General features: G+C 34.3%; 1 protein-coding gene across 1 annotated transcript in view; it reads right to left on the bottom strand.

Moving 5' to 3' along the window:
- LRP1B (LDL receptor related protein 1B) overlaps positions 1–26,364 on the bottom strand; it is a 1,933,392-nt gene that overhangs the window by 148,951 nt on the left and 1,758,077 nt on the right. Inside the window, exons 67-69 of the mRNA XM_003267617.4 lie at positions 13,116–13,232; positions 5,424–5,530; positions 281–410 (exon numbers count right to left, since the gene is read on the bottom strand). Coding sequence (XP_003267665.2) covers positions 281–410; positions 5,424–5,530; positions 13,116–13,232 — 354 coding nt within the window. The remainder of the gene's footprint in view (positions 1–280; positions 411–5,423; positions 5,531–13,115; positions 13,233–26,364) is intronic.

The raw sequence follows: 26,364 nt of genomic DNA, 5'->3' as shown, positions 1-26,364 counted from the left end.
GAAACAATTCCAAATGGTATAATAAGATATAGAAACCAGAAAATCAAATTTGGGGAAATTATGCTTGGATTCCATTCGTAAGTAATGATCTGATTTTCTAAAACACTTTCAAGACATACGAAGCACACACTAATTAATTTATCCACAGATTTGCAGACCATTTCTTAAAAACGGTAAACATATGACATATTTGCCACTGTTTTCTGCATATTGCTGCTTAAATTTAAATTCTATCAAGGTAAAATGTTAACTAAATGAAATATCACTTCAATCCCTTTACCTGGATCACAGCTTTTCTCATCTTCCCCATATTTACAGTCTTCATGGCCATCACATTTCCATTTGGCTGGTATACACTGACCATTGGAACACTGGAACTGATCTTTGGAACAACTTGTTTCACAATTTCTCTATGAAAAACGAGATATAATTAAAATTAAAATTTTAGAAACACTTCTACACACTCAAAAGATAAGAAAACTTATGTACAGAAAACCTGGAACTGATCTTGGAACAACTTGTTTCACAACTTCCCTGTCAAAAACAACATAGATGTAATTAAAATTGCATTTTTTGAAAAATGTTTACAAACCAAAAGACTAGACAACTTATGCATAGAAACCCAGATGTGTAGGAACCATGTCTGCTATATAAAAGTGGCTCAGATACTAATATTTTAAGGCCATGACTATATAACAGAATTATAACAATTTTCCACTTTCATTTGTCCCTGTGAGTCATAATAAAACAAAAAATGGAAAAAAAAACACAAATTTTATGGCTTCATCATACTAATTTACTCTGAGAGTATCATTATTCAGTAGATAGTTATGGAGTAATGGAATTGTAATAATTTTAGGTAACAATGAAGATTATGAGATAATAAAAGAGTTAAAGAATTATTTCTACCTGGCACAATAGCCCCAGCCACTGGAGAGGCTGAGGCAGGAGGACTGCTTGAGTCCAGGACTTTGAGGCTGTAGTGTGCTATGACAGGCACACATGAATACCACTGCACTCCAGTCTAGGCAACATAGCAACATCTTGTCTCTAAACAATTTTTTTCAAAAATTATTTCTAAGCAACTACATCCAGTTTATTGGCTATAGGGAGAAGGCGGCTAAGGATATGGAATGTGAAACAAACAAAAATCCTCGGACAAATCTGTTTTGCGTTGGCAAAGCTTCCCCTGGTGTTCTTTCTCCTGTCTGCATCTCTTTTCCTTTGCACCCATCCTTTTATAGTTTAGTTGTTGTAACTCTCCTTCTCCTCTTTTCTGACATTGTTCCCTAAAGAACTGTGAAATGAACTGTCAAAATTTTCATTGCTGCTAGTCCATATACAGATTTTATGTGGAAGTCAAACAAGATGGCAAATTTACCTTTGAGGATCTGTATATGAGATAAATGAAATGGAGTCACTGGTAATCACCTTCCCTGGGTCTGAACACTCTGGTTGAAATGGAATACTCCAGTGAAGTGTCTCACTGGGACGATGTTTTCTGTTGTTAGGGAATTTCCATTTTTACCCAAATGTACTTGTCTGCTTCCTCCACAAAAAGTGTAACTATCTCATGGTTTGTGGAACTCCTAGCAAGCAAAGCACATTGAACTACTACTTGCTGCTTCTTCCCAGTTTCATCCCCATGTAAGGAAGGAGAGTTCACTTTCTAAATTCCTGAAATTTTCTCTTTGTGATAACAGTTTAAGTAGAAATGGAACTACTTAAGAAAAGGCTTTTTATGTGTAAGGATAATCTGAAATGTGGGATATCTGGAGTAAGCTACATAATAGCAAATGATGTGAAAGAAATTAGAGAATGTCATAAGAAAGACATGTCATATGTTTTATTCACCACTGTATTCTCCATACTGTTAGTGCCGGGGACACGGTAAACATCCAGTACAAACTGCTGAGTGAATTAATAAATTAATAAACTAGCAAATATAGAAAACAAATGTAAATTAACATCTCATATAACTTTATCCCAGCTCTACTGGGATAAAGATCATGGCTGTCTGTGAACCAAGTATCTAATACTGTCAACATGATTATAAAAACTATCCAGTAAACATTTTTAGGAGCAATGAATGATTATCTCTGCAAGTGAGCTCATTTAAGTAAAACAGCTCAATGACCAATGGTACTGTTGTGTCATTTAGTTATATAAAATACTGTTTGGTAAAGTAAGGACTCAAAAGAGATCTATACCTTGAATTAAAGTTTCTTTAATGTATAACTATTTCTCATTCTTCAGTTTTTTTAAATGCCATTTACTACTTGAAGAAAACAGGTCAGTTATACTATAGAATAGCTCACATTCTGAATTTGACTAACTGCATCCTAAGAATGTTGATACCTTTGCAACCTCCAAAGTGATTAATGAGCTTTTGCTTTTTAAGGTATTGTTGTGAACTCATTGATTTTTATATAGTGTATGTGTGTGTGTGTTTTAATCCCTTACCGTCATTTTTCTTTCTAATGCTCAAATTGTCCCTTTTGTCAGTGGAAGTTCCTTTAAGTTTGTTCTTGTGCACTTTGTACACTCTCTTAATAACCTCAGATGTTAGCAGCTCATCTTGTCCATTTATTTTCTCAGACCTAAAATTAGGCACCTCTCAAAGCAGTCTTGTTTCCTTTAATTGGAAAATGGTATTTAGAGACCACTTGGTGAATTTCAGGATAGTCATTACGATTGGTTTATAATTGGTTCTAGGACTTTTCACTGGCAGATGTAGAAATCATATATTTTTAGAAAGAGAAAGATTAATCAAGATCTTATACCGATACTTTTGGATTTAATAAGAGAGGATTTTTACTTAACTTTTTGTTTCTACATTTCTATCTCCTTTCTTTTACTTTGAAATTTTAAGTTCTAATGACATTGACATAAATAACCATTTGAACCACCATACATGTTTCAAATTAGCAGAACCAATATTATTATTAACAATAAGTCTATGGATGCGGTTTGAGATTTTTTTGTTCTTACAACGTATTATGCTAAATGTAGAGGAAAAATATTATAATTTAAAATCACTTTAAGTAATCATGCTCTGTGTGTGACACAGAGATAAATACTTGCTATACAATTAGATTGAACCATGTTTTTAAACTTCTTCTTTGTTATTTTGTTATTAACAAGCTAATCATATTATCAGTTCCATTCATACAGAAACTTATCTTCACAATTCTCCCAATTTTTGTTCTTAATGTGAGAGTATTCTGTGTGTAATTCTGCTTTCTAGCCACTTGTTCAGTTTTTTTTTTTGTCTAGACTGTAAAAAAAAAAATCAACTACCAATTGTGTTAGCTACTTCCTTACGTATAGACTGCACTAAACATCTATAAATGTAGAGAAAAATGACTTTACTACAATTAATTTCATTTCTTCTGAGCCTTATCATGAAAATGTCTGGATATATGGAGATAGATTTAGCCATCAAATCACTATGTCCACCAACTTACGGGATGAGAGACATGGTAATAAGGATATCTACTTTCACATGAATAAGATTTTAAAGAAGTAGTAGTATTTGATTTTGCATATGCACTTTGCATATCTTGTGAATATGATTCAAGATAAATATATAAGCCTTAAGCAATACATCCCCACCTCTTGATGTTTTACATATTACCCAGATTGGTTCAACATATTAAATAAACAAAACCAAAGCCAAGATATTTTCATCGGTGAGTTTAATTAAAATGTTTTTCTGCCTTAGGAAAGTTTAATGTAATTTTCAAATGTATGAATGCTGGGTAAATAGGTGGCTGGTAAATGAGTGTAAAAAATGTAACTCTCCTTTGTGTTTAAAAAAAAAAAAAAAGGTTCGACTTTTATTTTGTGAAGAGGTCCATGACTAGAAGCAGTGTATTTTTCAACTTTTTCTCTTGAGTGACCTTTGCATCCTTGAGACTTAGGTTTTGCTAGCCCTCAGGCGAGAAATTACACGTGTTTGTTTTCAAAATCTAGGCTGTTGAATGTGGTTATTGTGACTTTTCCAAAATGGTGAGAGAAGGGAGAATTGTCCAGTCCCACAGGGAATGCCTCAGGGCTGGAAGAGACCTAGTTTGCATGAATTCTGTAAATACCAGAGATCTGTAGTGTCTCCCACAGACGCGTGAAATCAGTGGATGCCTAGGGAATTGGGAACTGAAACACAGAAACCTCCAGAGCTGCAGCGAAAATCCTCTGGCCAAGTCTATGGTCAGCGGGAGGGCATTCATGAGAGGTGAGTACACATGCTTCTCAACCAGAGCAGCAGAGCTTTAGGGAATCATTGCAATACAGGAGGCATGGTGTACACTGAGGAACAGGATCTTTTTGTTGTTGTTGTTGAGGTGGAGTCTCGCTCTGTCGCCATGCTGGAGTGCAGTGGCACGATCTCAGCTCACTGCAATCTCTGGCTCCCAGGTTCAAGCGATTCCCCTCCCTCAGCCTCCCAAGTAGCTGGGACTATAGGCATGCACCATCATGCCTGGCTAATTTTTTTGTATTTTAGAAGAGACAGGGTTTCACCATGTTGGCCAGGATGGTCTCGTCCTCCTGACCTCGTGATCCACCTGCCTCGGCCTCCCAGACTGCTGGGATTACAGGCGTAAGCCACCACGCCCGGCTAGAGCTCTTTTTTCCTTCACTTCTGTCTGGACTTGATTGCACAAACCTTGTGTTTCTGATATTATCCATGTGAAATCACTGATACTGGGATATGAGAGCTTGGGGTCCTTTTAGATTTGATTGAGAAAAATATATATAATCGTGTTGTTTATTATTTTTAAAGCATCATGGAGTAATTAATATCTGAAACCTAAGGACATAAATGCATAAATAACAAATTGTATGAAGTATTATAAATGTTAGCACAAACTAAGTTTATAGAATTATCCAGAGGATTTGTAAACTTTTTCACTTAAAGCTGTGTGTACATAGGACTTATTATAAATGGATTGTGATTCATCACCGAAGCAAAGCTCAACCTGTGGTTTCATGAAAATTGATGACCCACATCGATGTCTGAAAGACTATATCTATGGAAGAAAGAGACTGGGGAGAAGAAACTGTTTAAAATGCATAAAAATATTAGTCCTCACTATAAATACTGCAGCAAATTTATGAACTAATTCACAGATGGCAGGGGCATCAGCTATAGGGAATAGGGTTTCCAAACATCCTATTCCCACAACCCAGCTATTCACCAGTTGAGGTAAAACAGACTATAAAATTAACTGTCAATAGCAGCACAAGAGCTATTCCCTGTGCTGGGGATGTGGAGCACAGCACATGGATATAATACTTATCTCAATGTGTCAGGAGGAAAGTATTTCTGAGCTGTCCTTGCCACACTTACTGGACTGAATAATAATAATTACAAATGTGGTTCTGAAGAGCCGCTTTCTTTTTGATTTTACAAAGATGCCTACCTCATCAGAGCCATCTGCACAGTCAAAATCTCCGTCACACCAAAACCTTGAAGAAACACAGTCCCCATTGGCACAGAGGAAATCTTTCAATGTACATGTCTGTGGCTCTGGGGATAGAAAAACAGCACAGGGTTATTCTGTTATATGTAAGTGCATTGTAAAATTTATATGACATATGACATGAGGTAGCATTAAAGAAAAAAAAAAGTGGTTAGTCAAACAGAACCAATGTATTGTCTAGGAAAAATCTCATGAAGTATCTATGGTACATAATATAATAATTTTTCAAATTTATTTTTAAAGTCATGAATAAAGACAGAGGCTGCAGTGAGCTGTAAATGGCATTACAAAAACAAGTCGGAACATAGGACAAAAGATAAATGGTCTACTGTTTAATAAAAATAAGCCTGAAAATGTACCTATTGTCATACTATAACAGTGATCTTTCTTAGTTGTTGGAGTTCTATGTCATTTTATGTATTTAAGTAAGTACGACATTTTGTGACTCTCTGTATGCATGGGGCTGTTTATTATTAACTGGGCAGTGAGTCTAGCCTTTGTATTTGACTTTTTATTATGTATTCTAAAAACATTCTAATTGTTCAATTTTGTCCCCAGAAAATCTGGAGTTCCTGGAACAAGAAGAGTATATAGGGATAATATTACACAAAGCTAATTTGTAAGATTCGTCTTTAAAATCTGCACACTTGTTTATGCCATTGTTTATTGTGCCCTATATCACTTGCCTGTCAATTTAGATAATTTAGCAGTTATTGATTTAATTATGCTGTCCCATATTCCACATAGGGCATAAGCCACATAGTAATGACTTACTACTTGGCTTAATTCCTGCTGGAATATGTTCCATCTGGAAAATGAAGTAGGATTTCAGAAATTCGTTCATACAAGTAATCAATATGACTGCTGGATATCATCTCTTGTTTTGTTTGTGTTCTCTAAACAGGACTGATATCTTACATGATGAAAGACCTCTTCGTGTTTTCTCTATTCATTCCTTGTATTTGCAGCTGTATCACACATAATAATATTCTTACTGGGTCAAGAAGCAATAACTAACAGACATTAAGGAATATCCATATGATGCCTGATTTTCTGCACAAAGATTGTGAGTAAATCAGTCTGCATTTGGATTTTGCTCTACACAATCCCTTGGTTTCTACATATAGAGTAACATCTTGATGGTTTGGTATCATGAGGGCTCCTACATTTCTATATAAAGAAACCCTTTCAGGGCAAGGCACGGTGGCTCACGCCTGTAATCTCAGCACTTGGGAGGCCGAGGCGGGCAGATCAGTTGAGGTCAGGAGTTCAAGGCCAGCCTGGTCAACATGGCAAAAACCTGTCTCTACTAAAAATACAAAAATTAGCCTGCCTTGGTGGCAGGCGCCTGTAATCCCAGCTACTTGGGAGGCTGAGGTGGGATAATTACTCGAATCTGGGAGACAGAGGCTGCAGTGAGCTGAGATCATGCCACTGCATTCCAGCCTGGGGGATAAAGCAAGACTGTGCTTGGAAAAAAAAAAAAAAAGAAAAAAAAGAAACCCTTCAGAACATTGGATGGGAAGAACTATAGAAAAAGTAATGTGTGTCAGCAAGCATTTCGTTCTACTCTGCTACTTAGTTTAGTTTAAAACAAGACCTTCATGGTATAAGACAAGGTGCCATTTGATAGAATGGGAAAATGCCCTTAAGCGGATAATCTTCTCATGTTCCTACACTCCTTTGTTTAGTAAATGTGACAATAGAAATTTCTCTTTTTGTTTATATAAGGTATTCACATAGATTATGCTTTAATCTTAAAAATAACAATACTAATATTTATTATAACAATAATAATAATTACTATCTACTGATTACTTATTTGTTGTCAGGTACTAGGTAAAGTTAATGCAAAGTACTTGAATTAACTCACCAGTGAATTTTTATAACAACTCTCTAAGGAACATGCTATACTTGCACCCTGTTTTAGATGCATAAATTGAGGCACAGAGATGATAAGTAATGTACTTCAAATCACCGAGTGTACAGAAGAGCTATTAATTGAACTTGAATCAAGACAACTTGATACCAGGGCCTGTACTTTCTCCTAGTAGCTGTATCATTGCTTCCCATACAATTGAGGAAAAAATAAGCGTCCACATATTACAGAGATTAACATTAAAGCCCTGGGAAGCCAAGTTACTTATCTAAGGTACATGGCTAGCAATATCTGTTTTATTAATAATAACAAGAGAAAACTCATTTGCTCTTATCATCATTCCATACTGAAGCCATTTCACCCTCCTGGTTGCAGACACATGCAGTTTTATTCTTAGAGGAAAGAAATTATAGTGAAATATGTTCAATTTATTTAACAATGGAAAATAACAGCCAAAAATTTTTTCATGAAAAGAATAAAGAGTAAATTTAAAACATATCATACTTACATGTTTAAAAACAGCAGAAGAAACATGTAATTTCATAGAATTGGGATTTGTAGAATGGGACTAATTCTTCCTCTAATGTTCTAATTTGCCTTTATCCTATTTAAAAGTAAGTGTGCTCATCATGTGCTAAACAGCAAAGGCTTCACAGGCCTTGACAAACTTTGCTATACAAAGGGTTGAAAGTTGTTGATGTAGGTTAAAAAAAGTTATCAAGCCACTAGTTGAAAGCATTTGCCCAAGAGTTCCACAGAATGCTCGTTTTATAGAGACTTTGTCCTAACATTATTAATTATTCTGCTTCGAAATGGCAGTAGAGAGGCTGAGAGATGAGCTGGGAAAAGCTTTTCCAGGGAAAGTGGAAATTCTGCATGTTTCTATCATGTTTTTTAAAATGCCAGCAAATCTACTTTTGAATAATAATCATGATTTATACATATACAAATACCATCAAGGAATAGGGTACCGAGTCTATTTCTAACCATCACTCATATACCTCAGAATCTTTTGCCACTAGATAGCTCAAAAATAAACTCTCTCTTGAAGAAAATGTAATTTAGTTATCATGGAAAGCCCTAAGGAATTTTTCCTTATTGCTTATCTTACCTTTGATCTTATTTGGATAAAGTAAAAGACCAGTTTTCAGTCTTTATCATGATACTATTTTTCTTGCGAAAGAGAACAATAACAACAACATGACTGCAGTGAAAGCTAACCCATCTGAAAAAAAAAATTGAGTGTGACATTTTCCCCCGTATTTCCAAAATGCTATTTTCATGCTAATTTTCTCGGATATTGCCTATATCCCTGGACCAAGAGTACATGGGGAACTCTACATGGGAACAATTAACCAGGTTTTCCATAAACCTCATCTAGACAAGCCAGATTGGCAACCAAGAAGCTTTTTCAGTTTGTGCTTTCCATGTTTCAGAAGGCTAATTGGGATTCTTCAATAAGAATAAAATATAAAGGGCTGAGTGTGGTGGCTCAACGCCTGTAATCCCAACATTTTGGGAGGTTGAGGTGGGCAGATAACCTGAGGTCGGGAGTTCGAGACCAGTCTGGCCAACATGGTGAAACCCCCCTCTTCACGAAAAATACAAAAATTAGCTGGGCACCGTCGTGCGCACCCATAATCCCAGCTACTTGGGGGGTTGAGGCAGGAGAATCACTTGCACCCAGGAGATGGAGGTTGCAGTGAGTCAAAATTGTGCCACTACACTCCAGCCTGGGCAACAAAGTGGGGCTCCCTCTCAAAAATAAAAAGAAAGAAAGAAAGAACAAAATACAGGGCCATCATTTCTTTCAGTACTGATGGAGGCAAAAACATACAACCACAGAACTGAAAAGAGCTTTTGAAGTCAACTTACACAAAACTGAAGAAAATTATGTTCAGGAAATAAAAGTGGCTTTCAAAACCATAGAGTTAATGGCAGAGCAGAAAGACTTTTGGACTTCAGTTTCTCTACTATCTTAAAAACTCTTAGTGATAAGTTCAAAAGTTATATGAATGTCGATGTTAGCATTTGACAAGAATTTTTAGAATACAATTAGTATAACTTATACTCTATACAAATAATCTGATAGAAATTCAGTGTGAAAGTACTAGAAATTCAAATAAGGCAGAAGCAGCTTGTCTATGTAAACCTACATTTTTAATTACTTGTTATTTTAAAATCCATTGGATTTTTAGTTACTTCTTAATAATATAAGGCTATAAAGTAATTTATTTTGTAAATCAGTAACTTAGATGGCATATATGACATATTTTATTTTTTGTTGATAAAGATATTATAGATGTTGAGATTTCTCAATTATTTCCAAACCTCTGATCCAGATTACAAAATAACTCCAGTGACAATGAGATTTGCTTGTTTCGAAGAGCAGAAATAATTGTTGAAGCAAAGTGTCCCTGTTGAACACTTAACGAGGGAAATCATAAGCAGAGGATGATAAAATGACAATGAACTAATTATCCTAGGTATATATAAAAATATAGAAAGCATATTAAATTTAAAACGTAATTGGCAGTTAATTGCCCCACTACTATTTGAACTCTTCCCGTATCTATCACTGGACTATCTCCAACACATTAAAAAGTAAATGCATGAAATCAGATTCATAAATAAAGAAGTCCAAAAGTGACTTTAAATTATGTTGCTGTTATTTTTCAACTACAGTTATGTGTTACATAATAACGTTTCCAACAACATACAGTGGTGGTGCCATAAATTATAATATTTTTACTGTACTTTTAAAATGTTGATAAGCAAATACATACCATGGTGTTACAATTCCCTGTAGTATTCAGTACAGTAACATGCCGTATAGGTTTTTAGCCTATGGGCAATTAGCTGAACCATATAGTTTAGGTGTGTAGTAGTCTGTACCATCTATGTTTGTGTAAGTACACTTGATGTGGTTCACACAATGACAAAATTGCCTGGCGACAAATTTCTCAAAATGTATCCCCACTGTTAAGCAACACATGATGATATAGATTGATTTATATGTCTGTGATATGTGTCACTACTTAATAATAGCTAACAATAACTGCCAAATGTAAATCAAAGTGCATAACACTGATCAATAATATTTAGAAAATAGGACAACATATACCACAGCCCTAATATATTAGGACAGTGATGTGTGTGTGTGTGTGTGTGTGTCTACAATTATTTTCACAGATAACAATTGCACATATCTTGATAGATTTTAGTACAGCAATAGTATTTTTTTTTCCTAAGGCTTGTTTCTATATAACTAATATTTTGGTGCTCCTCAAAGATATAATTGAATTCTTTTCTCGTTCTTTATTGACTAAATTTCTGCCTGTGTAGAACTACTGGCATTGTCAATGTTGAAACCTTCCCATTTCTTCTGGCCTATTCAAAATAGTATCTTCAAGCCCTATTCAATCATCTAGATCCCTGGATCCATCTTCTTACATACTCTTACATGTCAAAACATGTTAATATACTTTGACATTTGCCTTAACATACTCTGACATTCCTCTTACATGTGTAAAATGTAAACATACTCTAATACTTGTCCCATATAGGCCTACTGCTCTTCCATAATACCAACTGTAAAATACTTCATTCTTGTTCACTGTCATCTCTCCTCTGCAAGTTCATCAATATTACTTGTCTTAGTCGACAAGCTCAAGAGTGAACAGAAACTAAAAGAGAATCACACATAATTGGGTGGTTGATCTTGCAACCACTTCCCTTGCTTTTTCTTAAGGGCACTGTGGCTACAGTGATTTATCACTGAGTTTCCACAGTGACAAGTGAGAGTCAGTGTTCTTTCTCCTTGCTTTCTTGTGCCAAAGGCTGACTTTTAGATGTCAGTACAATGATACTCAGCCACTTAGAAAACCCCAGCAGACTCAGAAGCAGGCGAACCCTTCCTTCTTCTCCTGCTTTTCTGATTATAGCAGTAGGCTAACTTCTCACATAGATGCAACCACACCATGAATGAAAGTTCTCCAAGACATGTCTCCAGAGTTGGCCTCTCATCCACCCTCTTCTGCTTTCAACATCCTTCCGTTATAAGGCATTTGCTCTCAGTTACCTCACTGATGATTAACACCAAATATATCAAGAAAAAAGCTAAGTAGATATTTGTACACTTAAGTTCTGTTTCATAAATAAGCAGAAAGTAGTAGTAGATGCATAACTGTGGGTTTTTTTTGTATTTATGCTTCTATCCCTACCAGCTCCACCCCATCAGAATTTTATTTTAATCTTTAAGTGGATCAGAGAACTTCCATATACAGTTTTCAAAAACTGGAGATTAAAGAAATCTAAAACTCTGTTGACTCTCTGCAATGCTCTTTATCTTTCTAAAGACTACGACCTGTTACAAGATATGTATGTAAAGAGGGAGTTATAAAAGTTTCTATATTCAGGGTATTCTGTAATCACAATAATCCAGAGATTTCATGCTTAATATACTTCATTCCCAAAGACAGGTCTGATTAAGTTTTGAAAGTTATCCAAAACGTTTGTTGGTATTTTGCAAGCCAAATAGCCAAGTGGTTTATTAAGGCTTTCACTCTACTAATTATATGCTTTAATATAACATATTCCTATGTAGATTTAGTCTTCTGCCTCTGGGGAAATGAATGCTCTTAGTCCAATGAGATGTCTGCAAGAATAGACGTTATCATTATTAATCTGCATCACGTCTTCTTGGAAGTACCAGATATAAATATTTAATAAATGGAATTTGATTATTATCTTATTTTAAACATGCTTGTATAGCTTTCTTTGTTTAAATGACAGTGTATAAAAGTGCCAGTAAGAAATATATTCAGGCCGAGTGTGGCAGCTCACGCCTGTAATCCCCTCACTTTGGGAGGCCAGGGTTTATCGCGTGGGCCCAAGAGTTAGAGATCAGCCTGGGCAACATGGCAAGATCGCGTCTCTACAAATAATAAAGAAAACTAGCCAGGTGTGGTGGCATGCTTCCGTAGTCCCAGCTGGAAGGCTGAGGTGGGAGGATCACCCGATCCTGGGAGATCAAGGCTGCAGTGAGTCACGATCATGCCACTGCTCTCCAGCCTGAGCAACACAGTGAGACCTTCTCTAAAAAAAATACATATATATATTCTGAAATAAATGCTACAATCTGGAGATACTGTCACAATTTTATATAACTGCCATACTCTTCAGAAAGTCAAATTTTGGGATAATTATTATTTTTAAATTTATTATATAAGATGGAGAAGGCAGATGATAACAATAGCGTTATTCTATTTTCAGAGAAATACACCCTGAATATATAAGGTGTTGACTACTCTAGAGAGAATAAGTGATATTTCACTGAAATATGCTCATGGGCGAATTTGTAGTGTAAGAGGATTTGAGACTGAAATGAAATGAATACCATTTGTTAAAGAATGAGATGTTTTGTAGTGACTCCACATCATTCAGCTCATTGTGTGAACTCCCATCGAGGGTTTCCTTCATTGCATACTAACGGGTTGCATTAAACCTCATGATACTTCCATACCAATTGTGAGAACTGTAACAAAATAACTCTTAGGATAAGCATTTCAATAATTCTACCATTTGAGATTCAGGTAGTCTGAATATTCTTGTCCAAATGTGAATATATGTATAAAAATGTGAGCCATAAGACAGACAGGTTCAAATTTATACCTTAACAGAACTAAAAATTGCCATCCTGCTTATTGAACGGGCTGTCAAGCTCAAAACATTATTAGGCAAGAGTTACTTACTGCAGTTTTCTTCATCTGAATTATCACTGCAGTCATTTTGGCTATCACACCGCCAGTGATCTGGAATACAGTTGTTGTTTTTACACTGGAATTCATGAGGTCCACAAGTCTTTTTATCTGTAATGGAAAGAACCAGAGTTTGCATTGTAGATTTCCATGAAGACATCCGTCACAATGTCCTGACTGCCATGTCAAATCCATGGCATATAATGTTTCCTTAATTCAGTTACTAAGAAGCATCCTTAGGAAAAATTGAAGGCAAGTGCTGAGGAAAATATATATTTTTTTGTCTTGTTTCATGTTGCTACTGTTCATGCTTTCACCGTGAGCTAAGCCGTAAGAAACCGATTGGACCATCCAAGCAAAGTCAACACAAATCAGTTTTTAAAAAATCAAAATTGGCCGGGCATGGTGGCTCACGCCTGTAATCCCAGCACTTCGGGAGGCTGTCCTTTCCTTTAGGACACTTCCCCTCTTATCCACCCTGTATTTCTGCAATGAAGCAACAAAATATATGGTTATTAATCAAATTCTGTGGTTGTCATCTTGTCTTTCTCCCTAAGGAGCTCTTATTCGTAACTGATCTGTGATTAGTTGTTCTTTCTAAATCCTGGCCACTGCCCACTCATAAACTCATAGGTTATAATAATGCTTCACATGTGTACAGAGTTTGAACATTAATTATGTGCTATCTCACATGAACCTTTAAACTATTCCACTGAGTACCAGGAAAAGTATTAACTAGCCTTTCACTTTACAGATGGTGAAATAAAAACTTTTGGAAATTTAGGAACTTAATAAATTTTCACTATTATTAAATGGCACAGCCAATATAAAAGAAGTGTGCTTCTACTCCTGATCTAGTGCTTTTTACAACAAATGTAACTTACATCTATATCAGCCAGAATCAGAATGCATGTAATAAGAATTTATTTAAAATTTAAATCATATGTATTTAAAGAGTAATACTGAACTATATATAGCTAAAACAGTGCTCCATTAAACCTTAATGTGCATACATATAAGTCATTTGGGAATTTTGCCATAATGGAAATTAGGATTCAGTAGGTCTGGGTTTCTAATGAGCTGGCTGGCAATAATATTGCCTTTTGTCTATGAAGCACACTGAATAGCAAGGTTCTAAAGTATCAAAATTATGAATTAAATAACACTAAAATGATAAAATTATAAGCCTTAATACAATACACAATTTAGAACACATTTCCCTTTCATGTACTTAGATCAACTCCTTATCAGCCATACTGGAGATGGATAGTGAAGTGCTTCCAGTCTCAGACTAGTGAAACAAATTAGCTAAAGGAGTGGGTAAGTTATTGGTGGTGGTTTTGTGCTTTACTTCGAAATGCAACTTGTAGAATTCAGACTTAAATAACATTAAGAAAGCAAAAGTGACTTAGGTATACTTATGAAAATTAAATACTGAGCATCTATTGAGGATCCAGCCTCTTTGCTAAGCATTTTCATACACAGAATCACACCCAATCCTCATAATATTTTAAAGTATTGTTATATTTATTTAAACATATGAAGAAAATAGCTTTCAAAATATTTAAATAATTTCTCCAATCTTACAAATATGTTAAATGGCAAAGTAGGAATTTATATCCAGCTCCAACTTCAGCAACATTTTATCAGAGAAATTCTTATGATAGATTTCAAATGCATTTTTCTATTAAAAAAAAAAAGTATTGCCTGAATTTCACTTCCTCCTTTTCTTCCTGCCTGCTAATAATTATTCAGAATGTCAAGTGCAATGTTTTCTGCTTTATATTATGTCCACTTTGTGTTATATTTAGCTTTAGGTTTAAAATTTGGCCTAAATTTTGCAGAATTTCTAATGTGACATTCTACACACCTCAGTCAATCAGGAAATATGTTAGGTTGAATGACCACTGAAAATATGAAGTTTTGTACTGAACAATTTGTATGTCTATTTTATTTGCCAGTTATAATAAACTCTAAAAATACTGTTCTATGTGTAAACATTAGTCTTATTTACTCCTTGCATGTGTTGCTTGTATTTTTTTTTTTTTTTTTCCTGGAGATGGAGTCTTGCCCTGTCCCACAGGCTGGAGTGCAGTGGCGTGATCTTGGCTCACTGCAACCTCCACTTCCTGAGTTTAAGTGATTCTCCTGTCTCAGCCTCCCGAGTAGCTGCGATTACAGGCGTGTGCCACCATACCTGGCCAATTTTTGTATTTTTTAGTAGAGACAGGGTTTTGCCATGTAGGTCAGGCTGGTCGTGAACTCCTGACCTCAGGTGATCCGCCGGTCTTGGCCTCCCAACGTGCTGGGATTACAGGCGTGAGCCACCATGCCTGGCCTGCTTGTACAATTTTTAAATAATGTCTTAAAATTTTAGGATATAAGAAAATAAGAAAGATAAGACTGGACCAGAAAAACAGCCCATGTAATCCACTTTTATAACACAGACTCCCAGCACAACAATTCTCCTTGACTGCCAAAGGTTAGTATTTGGTAATGACAATCAATTTAATAGGTTTTTTATTTTTTTCTTAAATCCATTTTGTATTTTTTCTATATTTAAACATTTGTATCATAGTTTGTGTTTAAAAATACCTGTACCTATGTCTTAACAAAAACAAATTAGAGTTCATTGCTAAAATTTCCTTTTGGGGCATGAAGAAAGAGTAATGCAGGAAACATTAGTTGCCTTACGTAAGGTTATACACATTTTATGGTTCCAAGTTATTTAACTTTTTTGATCCATGAAATTACTTGTAAAAATTACAAATACAAACTACATAGCATTGTTCTGCATTTCAAACCTCCCTTGAGGTGCACACACACACACACAGAGACACATTTTAGAGGGGGAACTGTATGAGTAAGGCCTAAAACATCAGTTCTCAAATTGGTTACACATTAAAATCGCTTGGGGAACTTTAAAATATCTCTTTGCCCAAACCATATCCCATATCAAATCAATAAAATCAGACTCTCTGGGGTGGGATCCAGATATCAGTATTCATTAAAGCTAGTCTATGATTCCAAAGAGAAACCAAAATTAAAAATCACTGGCTCAAAAAACTGATATAAAACAGAACATATATATTTCCACGTTATATTACCTCCAGAGTAATTAATATAAAATGCTCACAATATGTAATGTTTTACATTAATTTATATTGTTAAATAGCATTCAAATATCTCATTATTCCCTTTTTCAAGTATTATAAGTATGGAGAAAACAAATATAGTATGTAGAAACTTGCTTTCATTTTAAACATATTATCACATAATACATGTGGTATTGGTAATAAATTTGATCTTCCCAGAAAGGTAAGATGAGAGACCTTTAAACAGGAGAGTTATATGTAGTGTATAATGTAATATTATTGGTGTTTGTATATGGATGGGACATTTCTGAAAAGGGATTCAAAAATCTAGCACTAGGGATGCCTCTGGGAGCAAGACGTGGAGAAGTGAAACAAAAAACAACAGTGGGAATGGAATTTAAGTTTCTCTTTAGACCCAAATGAATCTACTAACTACTGCAAGTAATAAGTAAATTTAAGAAGGTAATAAAATATAAGATCAATATATAAATTTAATTGTATTTTTATATGTTAGCAATAAACAAAAATGAAACAAACTGACAATGGTATCAATGAAAAAAAACATGCCTATGAATAAATCTAGCAAAATTTATGTATGGTCTTTATACTGAAGACTATAAAACATTGCTGAGAAAAATTGAATAATGCCTAAGAAATGCAGATACATATCATGTTTATGGATTAGAAAACTGAAAATTGTTTAAAATGTTCATTTTTTCCAAAGTTTTATATATAGTTATATATATAATATACAGTTATATATTATATAGTTATATATAATATAATATACAATTATATAGTTATATATATAATATACAGTTATATATTATATAGTTATATATATAATATACAGTTATATATTATATAGTTATATATAATATACAGTTATATATTATATAGTTATATATAATATAGTTATATATTATATAGTTATATGTATAATATAGTTATATATTATGTATAATATATAGTTATGTATATTATAGTTATATATAGTTATATATAATACATAGTTATATATTACATATAGTTATATATTATATATAGTTATATATTACATATAGTTATATATATTATATATAGTTTTATATATTATATATAGTTTTATATATTATATATAGTTATATATATTATATAGTTATATATAATATATATAGTTACATATATAGTTATATTTATTATAGTTACATATATAGTTATATTTATTATATATAGTTACATATATTATATATATATATAGTTATATATAGTTATATATAGTTATATATATTATATATATTCATATAATTAGTTTAATCACTGTCAAATTACAGCAAGTTTTTTTTGAAGAAATAGGTAAGATTGTTGTAAAATTACATTGAAAAGGCTGGGCGTGGTGGTGGCTCACACCAGTAATCTCAGCATTTTTTGAGGTCAAGGCTGGCAGATCATGAGGTAAGGAGTTTGAGACCAGCCTGGCCAACTGATTGAAACCCCATCTCTACTAAAAAATATGAAAATTAGCTGGGTGTGGTGGCATGTGCCTGCAGTCCCAGCTACTTGAGAAGCTAGGCCAGGAGAATCACTTGAACCTGGGAGACGGAGGTTGCAGTGAGCCGTGCTGTGCCATTGCACTCCAGCATAGGTGACAAGAGTAAGACTCTATGTAAAAAACAAACAAACAAACAGAAAAAAAAAGGAAATGCAAAGGTTGTAGAATAATCAAACATTTCTTGAAAAAGAAAAATTAAGCTGGAGAATTTACAGTACTTCGTTGTAAGACTTACTAGAAAGCTACAGTAATCAAGAGAATGTACTATTGGACAAAATGAATTTAAAAATAAGGAATGTACATATGGTCAACCGAGTTTCAATAAAGGCCTCTAGTCAATTTGATGAAGAAAGGCAAGTCTTTTAAAACAAATATTGCTAAAACAAGTGGTTATCTCTATAAAAACATAAATCTCCATCCTATGCCATACATAAAAAAGCAATCTGAAAGTATAAACATAATGTAAAATTTCTAGAATATAGGAAAATACTCTTATAATGTTGGAAAAGACAAGGGTTACTTGGACAGGCATTGACAAAAAGCATTCACAGTAAAATAAAAAAATGATAAATTAGACTTCAACAATTAAAATATTTTGGTCTTCAAAAGACACCATTAACCACCTGAATAGATGAGGGACATATCATTAAGTAAAGAGATTTATCATATACATATCTTAGAAAGGAATTATCCGGAATGTATAAAAATTCCTATATAGCCTACCCATTTGTAGGCAAAACACTTGAATAGAAACTTCACACACACACACACACACACAAATATTTGAGTAGCAAATAAAGGTTCTCAAAGTCATTAGTCATCAAGCTAATGCAAACAAAACCTACAATGAGATACCACTACATATCTACTGGAATTATTCAAATCAAAAAGGCCATATCTAATTTTTATGAGAATATGGAGGACCTAGACTCTCTTGCTGGTTTTCATAAAGGTAAACATATCTACTATGTGACTCAGCAATTTTACTTGTAGGTATTCACCCAATAAAAATAAAAGTAAATATTTATAAAACTAATTTGTGTAAGACATGTTATTGCTATAACCTTTCTGATTATGATAAGCAAACTTATCATAACTATTAACTACTAAAATCATCCAAATTGGAATATATTCATAACATTGAATATTACCCAAGAATAAAAAAAACTAAATTCTTAACATACAATAAGTCAAAAATATTTTTGACAGCATTAAACAATATTTGACAGCATTATGCAAATGAAAAAGTCACAAGCAAAATAATGGATACCATATCTATATATATAAAATCCAGGCTGGGCGCGGTGGCTCACGCTTGTAATCCCAGCACTTTGGGAGGCCGAGGAGGGCGGATCACGAAGTCAGGAGATCGAGAACACGGTGAAACCCCGTCTCTACTAAAAATACAAAAAATTAGCCGGGCGTGGTGGCGGGCGCCTGTAGTCCCAGCTACTCGGAGAGGCTGAGGCAGGAGAATGGCGTGAACCCGGGAGGCGGAGCTTGCAGTGAGCCGAGATTGCGCCACTGCACTCCAGCCTGGGGACAGAGCGAGACTCCGTCTCAAAAAAAAAAAAAAAAAAAAAAATCCAAATACAAACAGAACCAATCGATGGTGATATAAGAATTAGTGGATGTGAAGAGCAGTGTTGGGGGAATTGATTGAAAGGAGCATCAGGGAAGTATCTGGGTAGATGAAAAGTTTCTGTATCTTGTTTTGGGTGTCTGTTACACGTTGTATACTGTAGAAGAAACTCATCAAACTGAATAAGATCTGTGTACTTCGTTTTGTTTTAATTAAAATTACCTTGCTATTAGAATTGCGAGGAGTTTAAAAAACCCAAACAATTACACCTTGATAAAATATTGTTCATATAGTCCCTGAATACTTAGGTATTATCAGCATGGGAAGGTAGTATGAATTCCAGAGAACTGCCTGTAAAAACAAAACAAAACAAAAACAAAAACAAACTTCCTTAGAGCCTCAGAATTTAAGCCCCAGAATTTAAATGCTTTATACTAATTAACTATAAGTAATGGCAAAAAAAAAAGTACATATAAAGTACATATATATTTTTTCTAGAGATTTATTTGACATTTGAGGCTACCATGTTTTTATTGTTTCATAATTAAAATGAAACAGAATTATGCTATTATTTATGCTCATCAATCATGTAAGTTTTAAAGTATTCTCAAGATTTTGCATGTATCCCAAAGTAATGGGAAACACCAGGGCTGGAGTGAGACTGTCTGGATTCAAGTTGCTACTTCCCTGTTTCAGCATGTAGCATTGAGCAAATGATTGAACTGCTCTGAGATTCAGTCTCTTAAATGGTAATAAAAGAGGGATATTTACACATGTGAAAGGAAAATAAATCTCAGGACCCTAAAATCACTAAGACAAGGCAAAAGTCAAGCTGAGAATTACATCAGGCAAACCTGTCTTTCTCTTTCATTTCATTCTTAAATAACATAGCTACAAAGTTTTTTTTTTACGCTACATACCTCCCTCACAATTTGCTCACAAGGAAATTCCTCGCGAACCTCAAGATATTTACCCTAAAACAGCTCTGTTGAATTTCAACCTGGCAATCTAAACACTGAGTTTATCTTCACAGGTGCGGGGGACAGAAGATCATCCCTCTGTTCACCTGAGACAAATGCGTATCTGATAGCTTTCTCTGCCCTATTGTTTACGTAAAAATGCAGATTCAATGAGCTAGACTAAATTGTGTGATCAGTGCAAGGATTCAAAAGAATGCAATCTTCTTTTTTTTTTTTTTTTTTTTTTTTTTTTTTTGGAGAGGGGTTCTTGCTCTGTCACCCAGGCTGGAGTGCAGTGACACGATCTCGGCCCACTGCAACCTCTACCTCCTGAGTTCAAGCAATTCTCCTGCCTCAGCCTCCCGAGGAGCTGGGACTACAGGTGTGGGCTACCACACCCGGCTAATTTTTGTACTTTTATTAGAGACCAGTGCTTTTCTATATAGCCTAACTATAATACATGTGATTCAGAATATAGGATATAAATTATATAAAAATGCATCTTCTTCAAGAGTGCCAAAGGTTTTATTTTAATCTGTGAATTTAAGGATGTTTTCATGCTTTCATGTTTTCTGTACCACTTTTTTTTTTCCTCCTGAAAACATTCTAAATAAACATACACCACAAAGTTTTTCCACTAATATCTAACAATTAAAATGTTATATGTAGACCTTTCATATGTAACTTTTTTTTTTTTTTTCAGAGACAGTATTTTGCTCTGTCACCCAGGCTGGAATGCAGTGGTGCAATCACAGCTCACTGCAACCTCGACCTCCTGGACTCAAGTGATCCTCCCACCTCAGCTTCCCAAGTAGCCTGGACTACGCACACACCACCAAGCCTGGCTAATTTATTTTCTTTTATTTTTTGTAGAGATGGAGTCTAAGTTAGCCACTCTACATTGCTTTTTGTTTTTGTTTTTGTTTTTTTAGCTTTGTGGCAGAGGTCAAAATAAATACATTACATTATTGGGGAAACACTGTCAGTTCTTCAATGAATATGTGAAATAAAGCCTGTTGTATATATAATTTTTTGTTTATTAAATGTCACAAAATAATGAATCAGTAGCTACCTAAATAAATTGAAATTATATACTGTTTCACTATTGTTTTAGTTGTTTAGAAAATGAAATACCACTTGTAAGTCAGCTGTGTGTTTTATTCAGCTGACCAGAAAAATTGTTTTGTTCCTTCTTTTTTAAGTTTGCTATTAGTTTGAAAATATAATGCATAAAACAATTTGAGTAAAGTTAGGAAGAGGACTTTAATTTGGGGATTAAGAGATATTGGAAATACAAAGTTTTGTCCTTCTTGCTACTGTTCTTTTGTAGTTACCATTTTCCATCTTCTATTTCAGGAAACATGATAATTACAAATAGTTGGGTAACAGGTAGTCATGTTGGTTACCAATAAATAAATAAATAAATATAGTAATGGAAATAATGAGGTGAAAAGAACTATGGGAACAATGAAGTTAAGCTTCAATCATGGCAGCTCCTTGTTCCTTTGATTTCCAGATTATACCATTATGGAGTCAGAAGGATGGAGTTAGAACTGGCAAACTTTCTTTTGCAAAGACCTCATCTTCTCTTGGGAGGCAGGTTAACCATCTCTTAACTATCAAAGCATCACCTTTTATAGAGAAGTCATTATTTTCTCTTTTTAAATCAACCTTATACAATTCTGTTCTCTCATTCTAAACACTCCTCAACATCTCTTTTTACATTATAAGGAAACAAATAACTACACATGCTGTCTTGCAAATGTACTAAATCTCCTTGACTGATTACAAGTTCACCCAAAGTGGTAACAGACGTGAGGAGAACATATTCTCTGTCTCCTTTTCTGTGGCCCGTAGGGTTTACTGGCACATTTTTTTTTTTTTTTGGTGCATATGCACTTAGTAAATATATAACATTCTTATTGTTTTAATCAGCTTTCATTTTTGTTTTGTTTTTTGAAACTACTGTTCTCATACCTGGTGAAGCTGTTAATTCTGGATTTCTACTTACACTACCACAAGGGAGGACGGCCTGACCTAGGGTGGCGTACTGCCTACTGCCCTGCAGCATAGTTGGTCCACTGTAATTTACTGCTTAAATGTGATCATTCATTATGCTTTTACATTAGAGAGGCATTGAGGAGGCAGTACAGGGATTGTATGGTGGCCAGGTGATTTCCTCAGGAACTGACATTTCTATCTTTTTGCCCCACCATCCATGACTGCTAGAGCTCAAGACATAACTTTGCAGGCCAGAGGAAAAGGGACAGAAGGGCAAAGGAAGAAGCCCTTCCATGTTGAGAAAACTACCCTTGAACCATTTTCTTGGGAGTCCCACATAACACTCTGCTTCTATCTCAGTGGTCAAAACTTAGTCACATGACCACACAAGAGAAGCTGGAAAATGTGATAACTTCTAGATAGCAATATGTCAAGCTAAGAGGTAAAGTTCTGTGTCTAAGGAGAAAGCAAAAGTAAAATGGTATAGAAACAGGCAATTAGAAGTTTCTGTCGATAACCCAGGAAGGTCAATGAAAGTTGTTTGAGGTCATTCCTATAGATTTTGAAAGAGATTATTTTTCTCCCATTGAGATTATAAGTATCATAACCTCACATTTCTAGGGGCCATTTTAAGAACTGCTGTCTCAGAAGACACCAACAGAGTAAAGACATACTTATAAATGGAGAAAAAAATGAGATTGGTATCTAATGACTATATGTGAATACCTGGATCCAAATTCTGCCCCACATCTACTCTATCCACTCCTTGTAATCAAGACTGAAATTCCATTTTACCACTGGTTTATGTTGGATTTCTGTAATTTGCAGACAAATCCTGACTAATGGGAACACCTTGCTATTTTTATTGCTTAAAATATTACAGACTCCTAATAGTAATGTTGTTATCTGTGTGTGCTACTTATGTAATTCCCAGGCTATTTCATTGGTTTATAATTACCTGAGTAATGCAGTCATTTACTGCCAGAAGAGTCAGAATCAGTTTTATTTTAAAAAGGGATTCACAAACCCATGCTTCCACAGGAGCTGGTACAGCCATCTTTGTTTTAGCATAGTCTCTACATGACATATACTATTATAGCATTTAGTGATATTGATTATCTGGAAAGCTGCAGGTTAACCTACTTTGTAAAGTGTTTGGTGAATCTGAAAATTAATTTCATGTTACTTCTCATCCATCAGGGTCATATTCCTCAATGAGCACTTACATGGACAACCTGTTCTTCTAGGGAAAGTGGACAGGCTATGTGGATGGACAGGCTATGTGGATGCACCAGCAACTAAGAATAACAGTGCCAGCTGCAGCTTATCCTAGTGAGAGCCAGCCACTTCCGTTTTGTTTCTGAATTATTATTCTTCAAAACTTTTATGTTATTCTTCCAGATAGAGAAGAGAAAGTCTTATAGAGCAAAACAAATTGCCAATGACATATTTTCTTTATAAAGAGGTGAATCTATAATAAGCTAGCTCTGTAGAGGCTGCAATAATGACATTTTAAAAATTGCATGTCAGTGCAATGTAATATTCAGTGGAAATTTTTTGAATTCACATTATGCAGTTTTAGCAAGTGTCATATTACATTCTGTAATGCCATCTATCGCACTTGACAAGAATTTGTGATTTTTTTTCTTATTTAGAAATTTATGTTGTAAATTTATGGTTATGAAGTGAGTGGGGGAAGGGGAAAGTAGTTACACTCTCATCTTTTGCCAATATACTCTAGGTCATCTTCAAAACCCCTGCTATTCCATTCATCATTCTCTTTTCATCAGCCTGCAGTATTGACAAATTGTACAGTAATGTTGTACAAACAAATTTGCATCTGTGAACCACAAGTACAGAGGCATAACATAAATCTCGATGACATAGAGGGATAGATAGGTCTTCACAGTCATCCTTGAGCCCCGTTACAGATTCTGGTAGAATATTCTAGCAATTCCACTTAAGCTCCTTCAACCAGCTGAGAAACAAACAAAATAAGCCTCTTTTATTTTTCCTACTATTTATTCTATGTTTTATTTTAAAAGCAAAGTAAATACATTAAAAGGTGAATCTACTAAAATATCTTAAAGTAGATATTTCATTATGTTTGTCTAGCTTGTCTGACCCTGATCAGAAGCACCATACAATTGCTCAATTCACTTTATATTTTTGGATGGACAGATTCAGACTTTCATTTGGTGGGAGGCAATGAAGCAAGGTAGAAACAGCCCAAAAGTCAAAGGCGGAACTTGATTTGAATCCTAGTTCTGGCTCCAATTAACATAAAACAGAGGGCGATTATTTATCTTCTTTGTGCCTCAGTTTACTCTACTAAAAACTGAAGGGAAATACATACAGCATTAAGTTAATATCTGGCAAAACAATAGTAACTAGTAAGAGTTAAGTAACAGTAAACACTATTTAATAGCTAGTTGATATATAGTATCTGAAAAATTAAAAGATGTGAATTATACTGTCAACTTTATCATCAAGTTGTGTTAATTTTGGAGGAAGAACACAGGTATTTATTTTATTTTATTATTTTTTACTTCAGTAGGTTTTGGGGGAACAGGGGTTTTTGGTTAGATGAGTTAAGTTCTTTAGTGGCAATTTCTGAGATTTTGGTTGTCAGCACTCATTTAGGTCCTTTACATTCACCACCTCATTGTTTTAAGTGAATAGATATTACCGCTACTTTGTAAAGCATCCCATTCATTTTACAAGCAAATAACAAGTATTGGTGACCTGCTCAAGGTCACAGAGGAGTATTAGAATCATAGAAGACACTGAAATGCTGTGGAGTACCAGATTCCCCATCTGAAATATATAGAAGGTCAGAAGACCTCTAGAGTGTTTTAAACAAATATGTGCTTTGATTTTATTATCTGCTTGTATTTTTAATTATCAAGTCTATAAAATTTCTTTTTTAACGTTTTTTCTAATCTTTATTTTTAAGTTCCGGGGTACACGTGCAGGATGTGCAGGTCTGTTACATAGGTAGACGTGTGCCATTGTGCTGCATCTATCAACCCATCACCTAGGTATTGAGCCCAGTATGCATTAGCTATTTTTCCTAATGCTCCAATGCTCCCCCTCCCCTCTCCCCAACCCCCAACAGGCCCCATTGTGTGTTGTTCCCCTCCCTGTGTCCATGTGTTCATTTTACTTTGAATTAGACTTGTATTCCTTGGAAAGTGGCACTTATTTCCATTACATAAGTAACATATACTTTTTGGGAAATTTAACACAAGTAATATAGAAAAGTAGAAACAAATTGCCCATAGCCATACAACACAGGGACAAGCTCCATGGCATGTTTCTGACTATAAATAAAATTTTACATATTGCACGTTTCACTAAAAATTATATAGAAATATTTTTCTAGGTTATTAAAAATCCTGACAAGTGTTATTTCTATGGCTGTATAATATTTCTTATGTAGATAGATATAACTTAAAACAGTTATCTACAGCTTGTCATTTATAGGTTTGTGTTTTGTTTTTTCCAATTTGAATAAGAAAGATAATTAATATTTGAAATAAAATACTTTTTATCAACAGTTAAGGATGTGGATACCTGCTTCAAAAGATCGTTCTTTAGGGACATTCACCACATTTTTGTATTTAATAATATTTATATATTTATCTTGTTCTGTATACATTCTAACGATGCTTGCAAAGGTGTTAAAAATTCTTAGGTGCAATCTAATGTATTTATTATTTACTTAGCAAAGATAAATATTTTCTAATTGACATCCTTGAAAGTTTTCTCATGTAAGATGAATCTTTAAACTTATCATTCATGTTTATTTGGAGTTTGTAATCATATCAATAATTATGAACAGGAAGAACCATATTCTTTTAGTAATGTGGAATAACTTATTTTGCCAACTTTATAACCACAGTTAGCAAATCATTTTTTAAGATTATAAAACCAAGGTGGAAAGTGAAGATAGAGGGGAATATAGAGAAAATTTTATCTAAATTATTATTTATCCACATACGTATATTAGATAAACATTACTAAATAAAAACCCAAGGAAAGGGGAGATACTCATAAAATCAAGGAAAAAGAA

The sequence above is a fragment of the Nomascus leucogenys genome, chromosome 20, assembly GCF_006542625.1.
Source record: "Nomascus leucogenys isolate Asia chromosome 20, Asia_NLE_v1, whole genome shotgun sequence".
Lineage (NCBI taxonomy): Eukaryota > Metazoa > Chordata > Mammalia > Primates > Hylobatidae > Nomascus > Nomascus leucogenys.
This window is presented reverse-complemented; position numbering and strand designations above follow the sequence as displayed.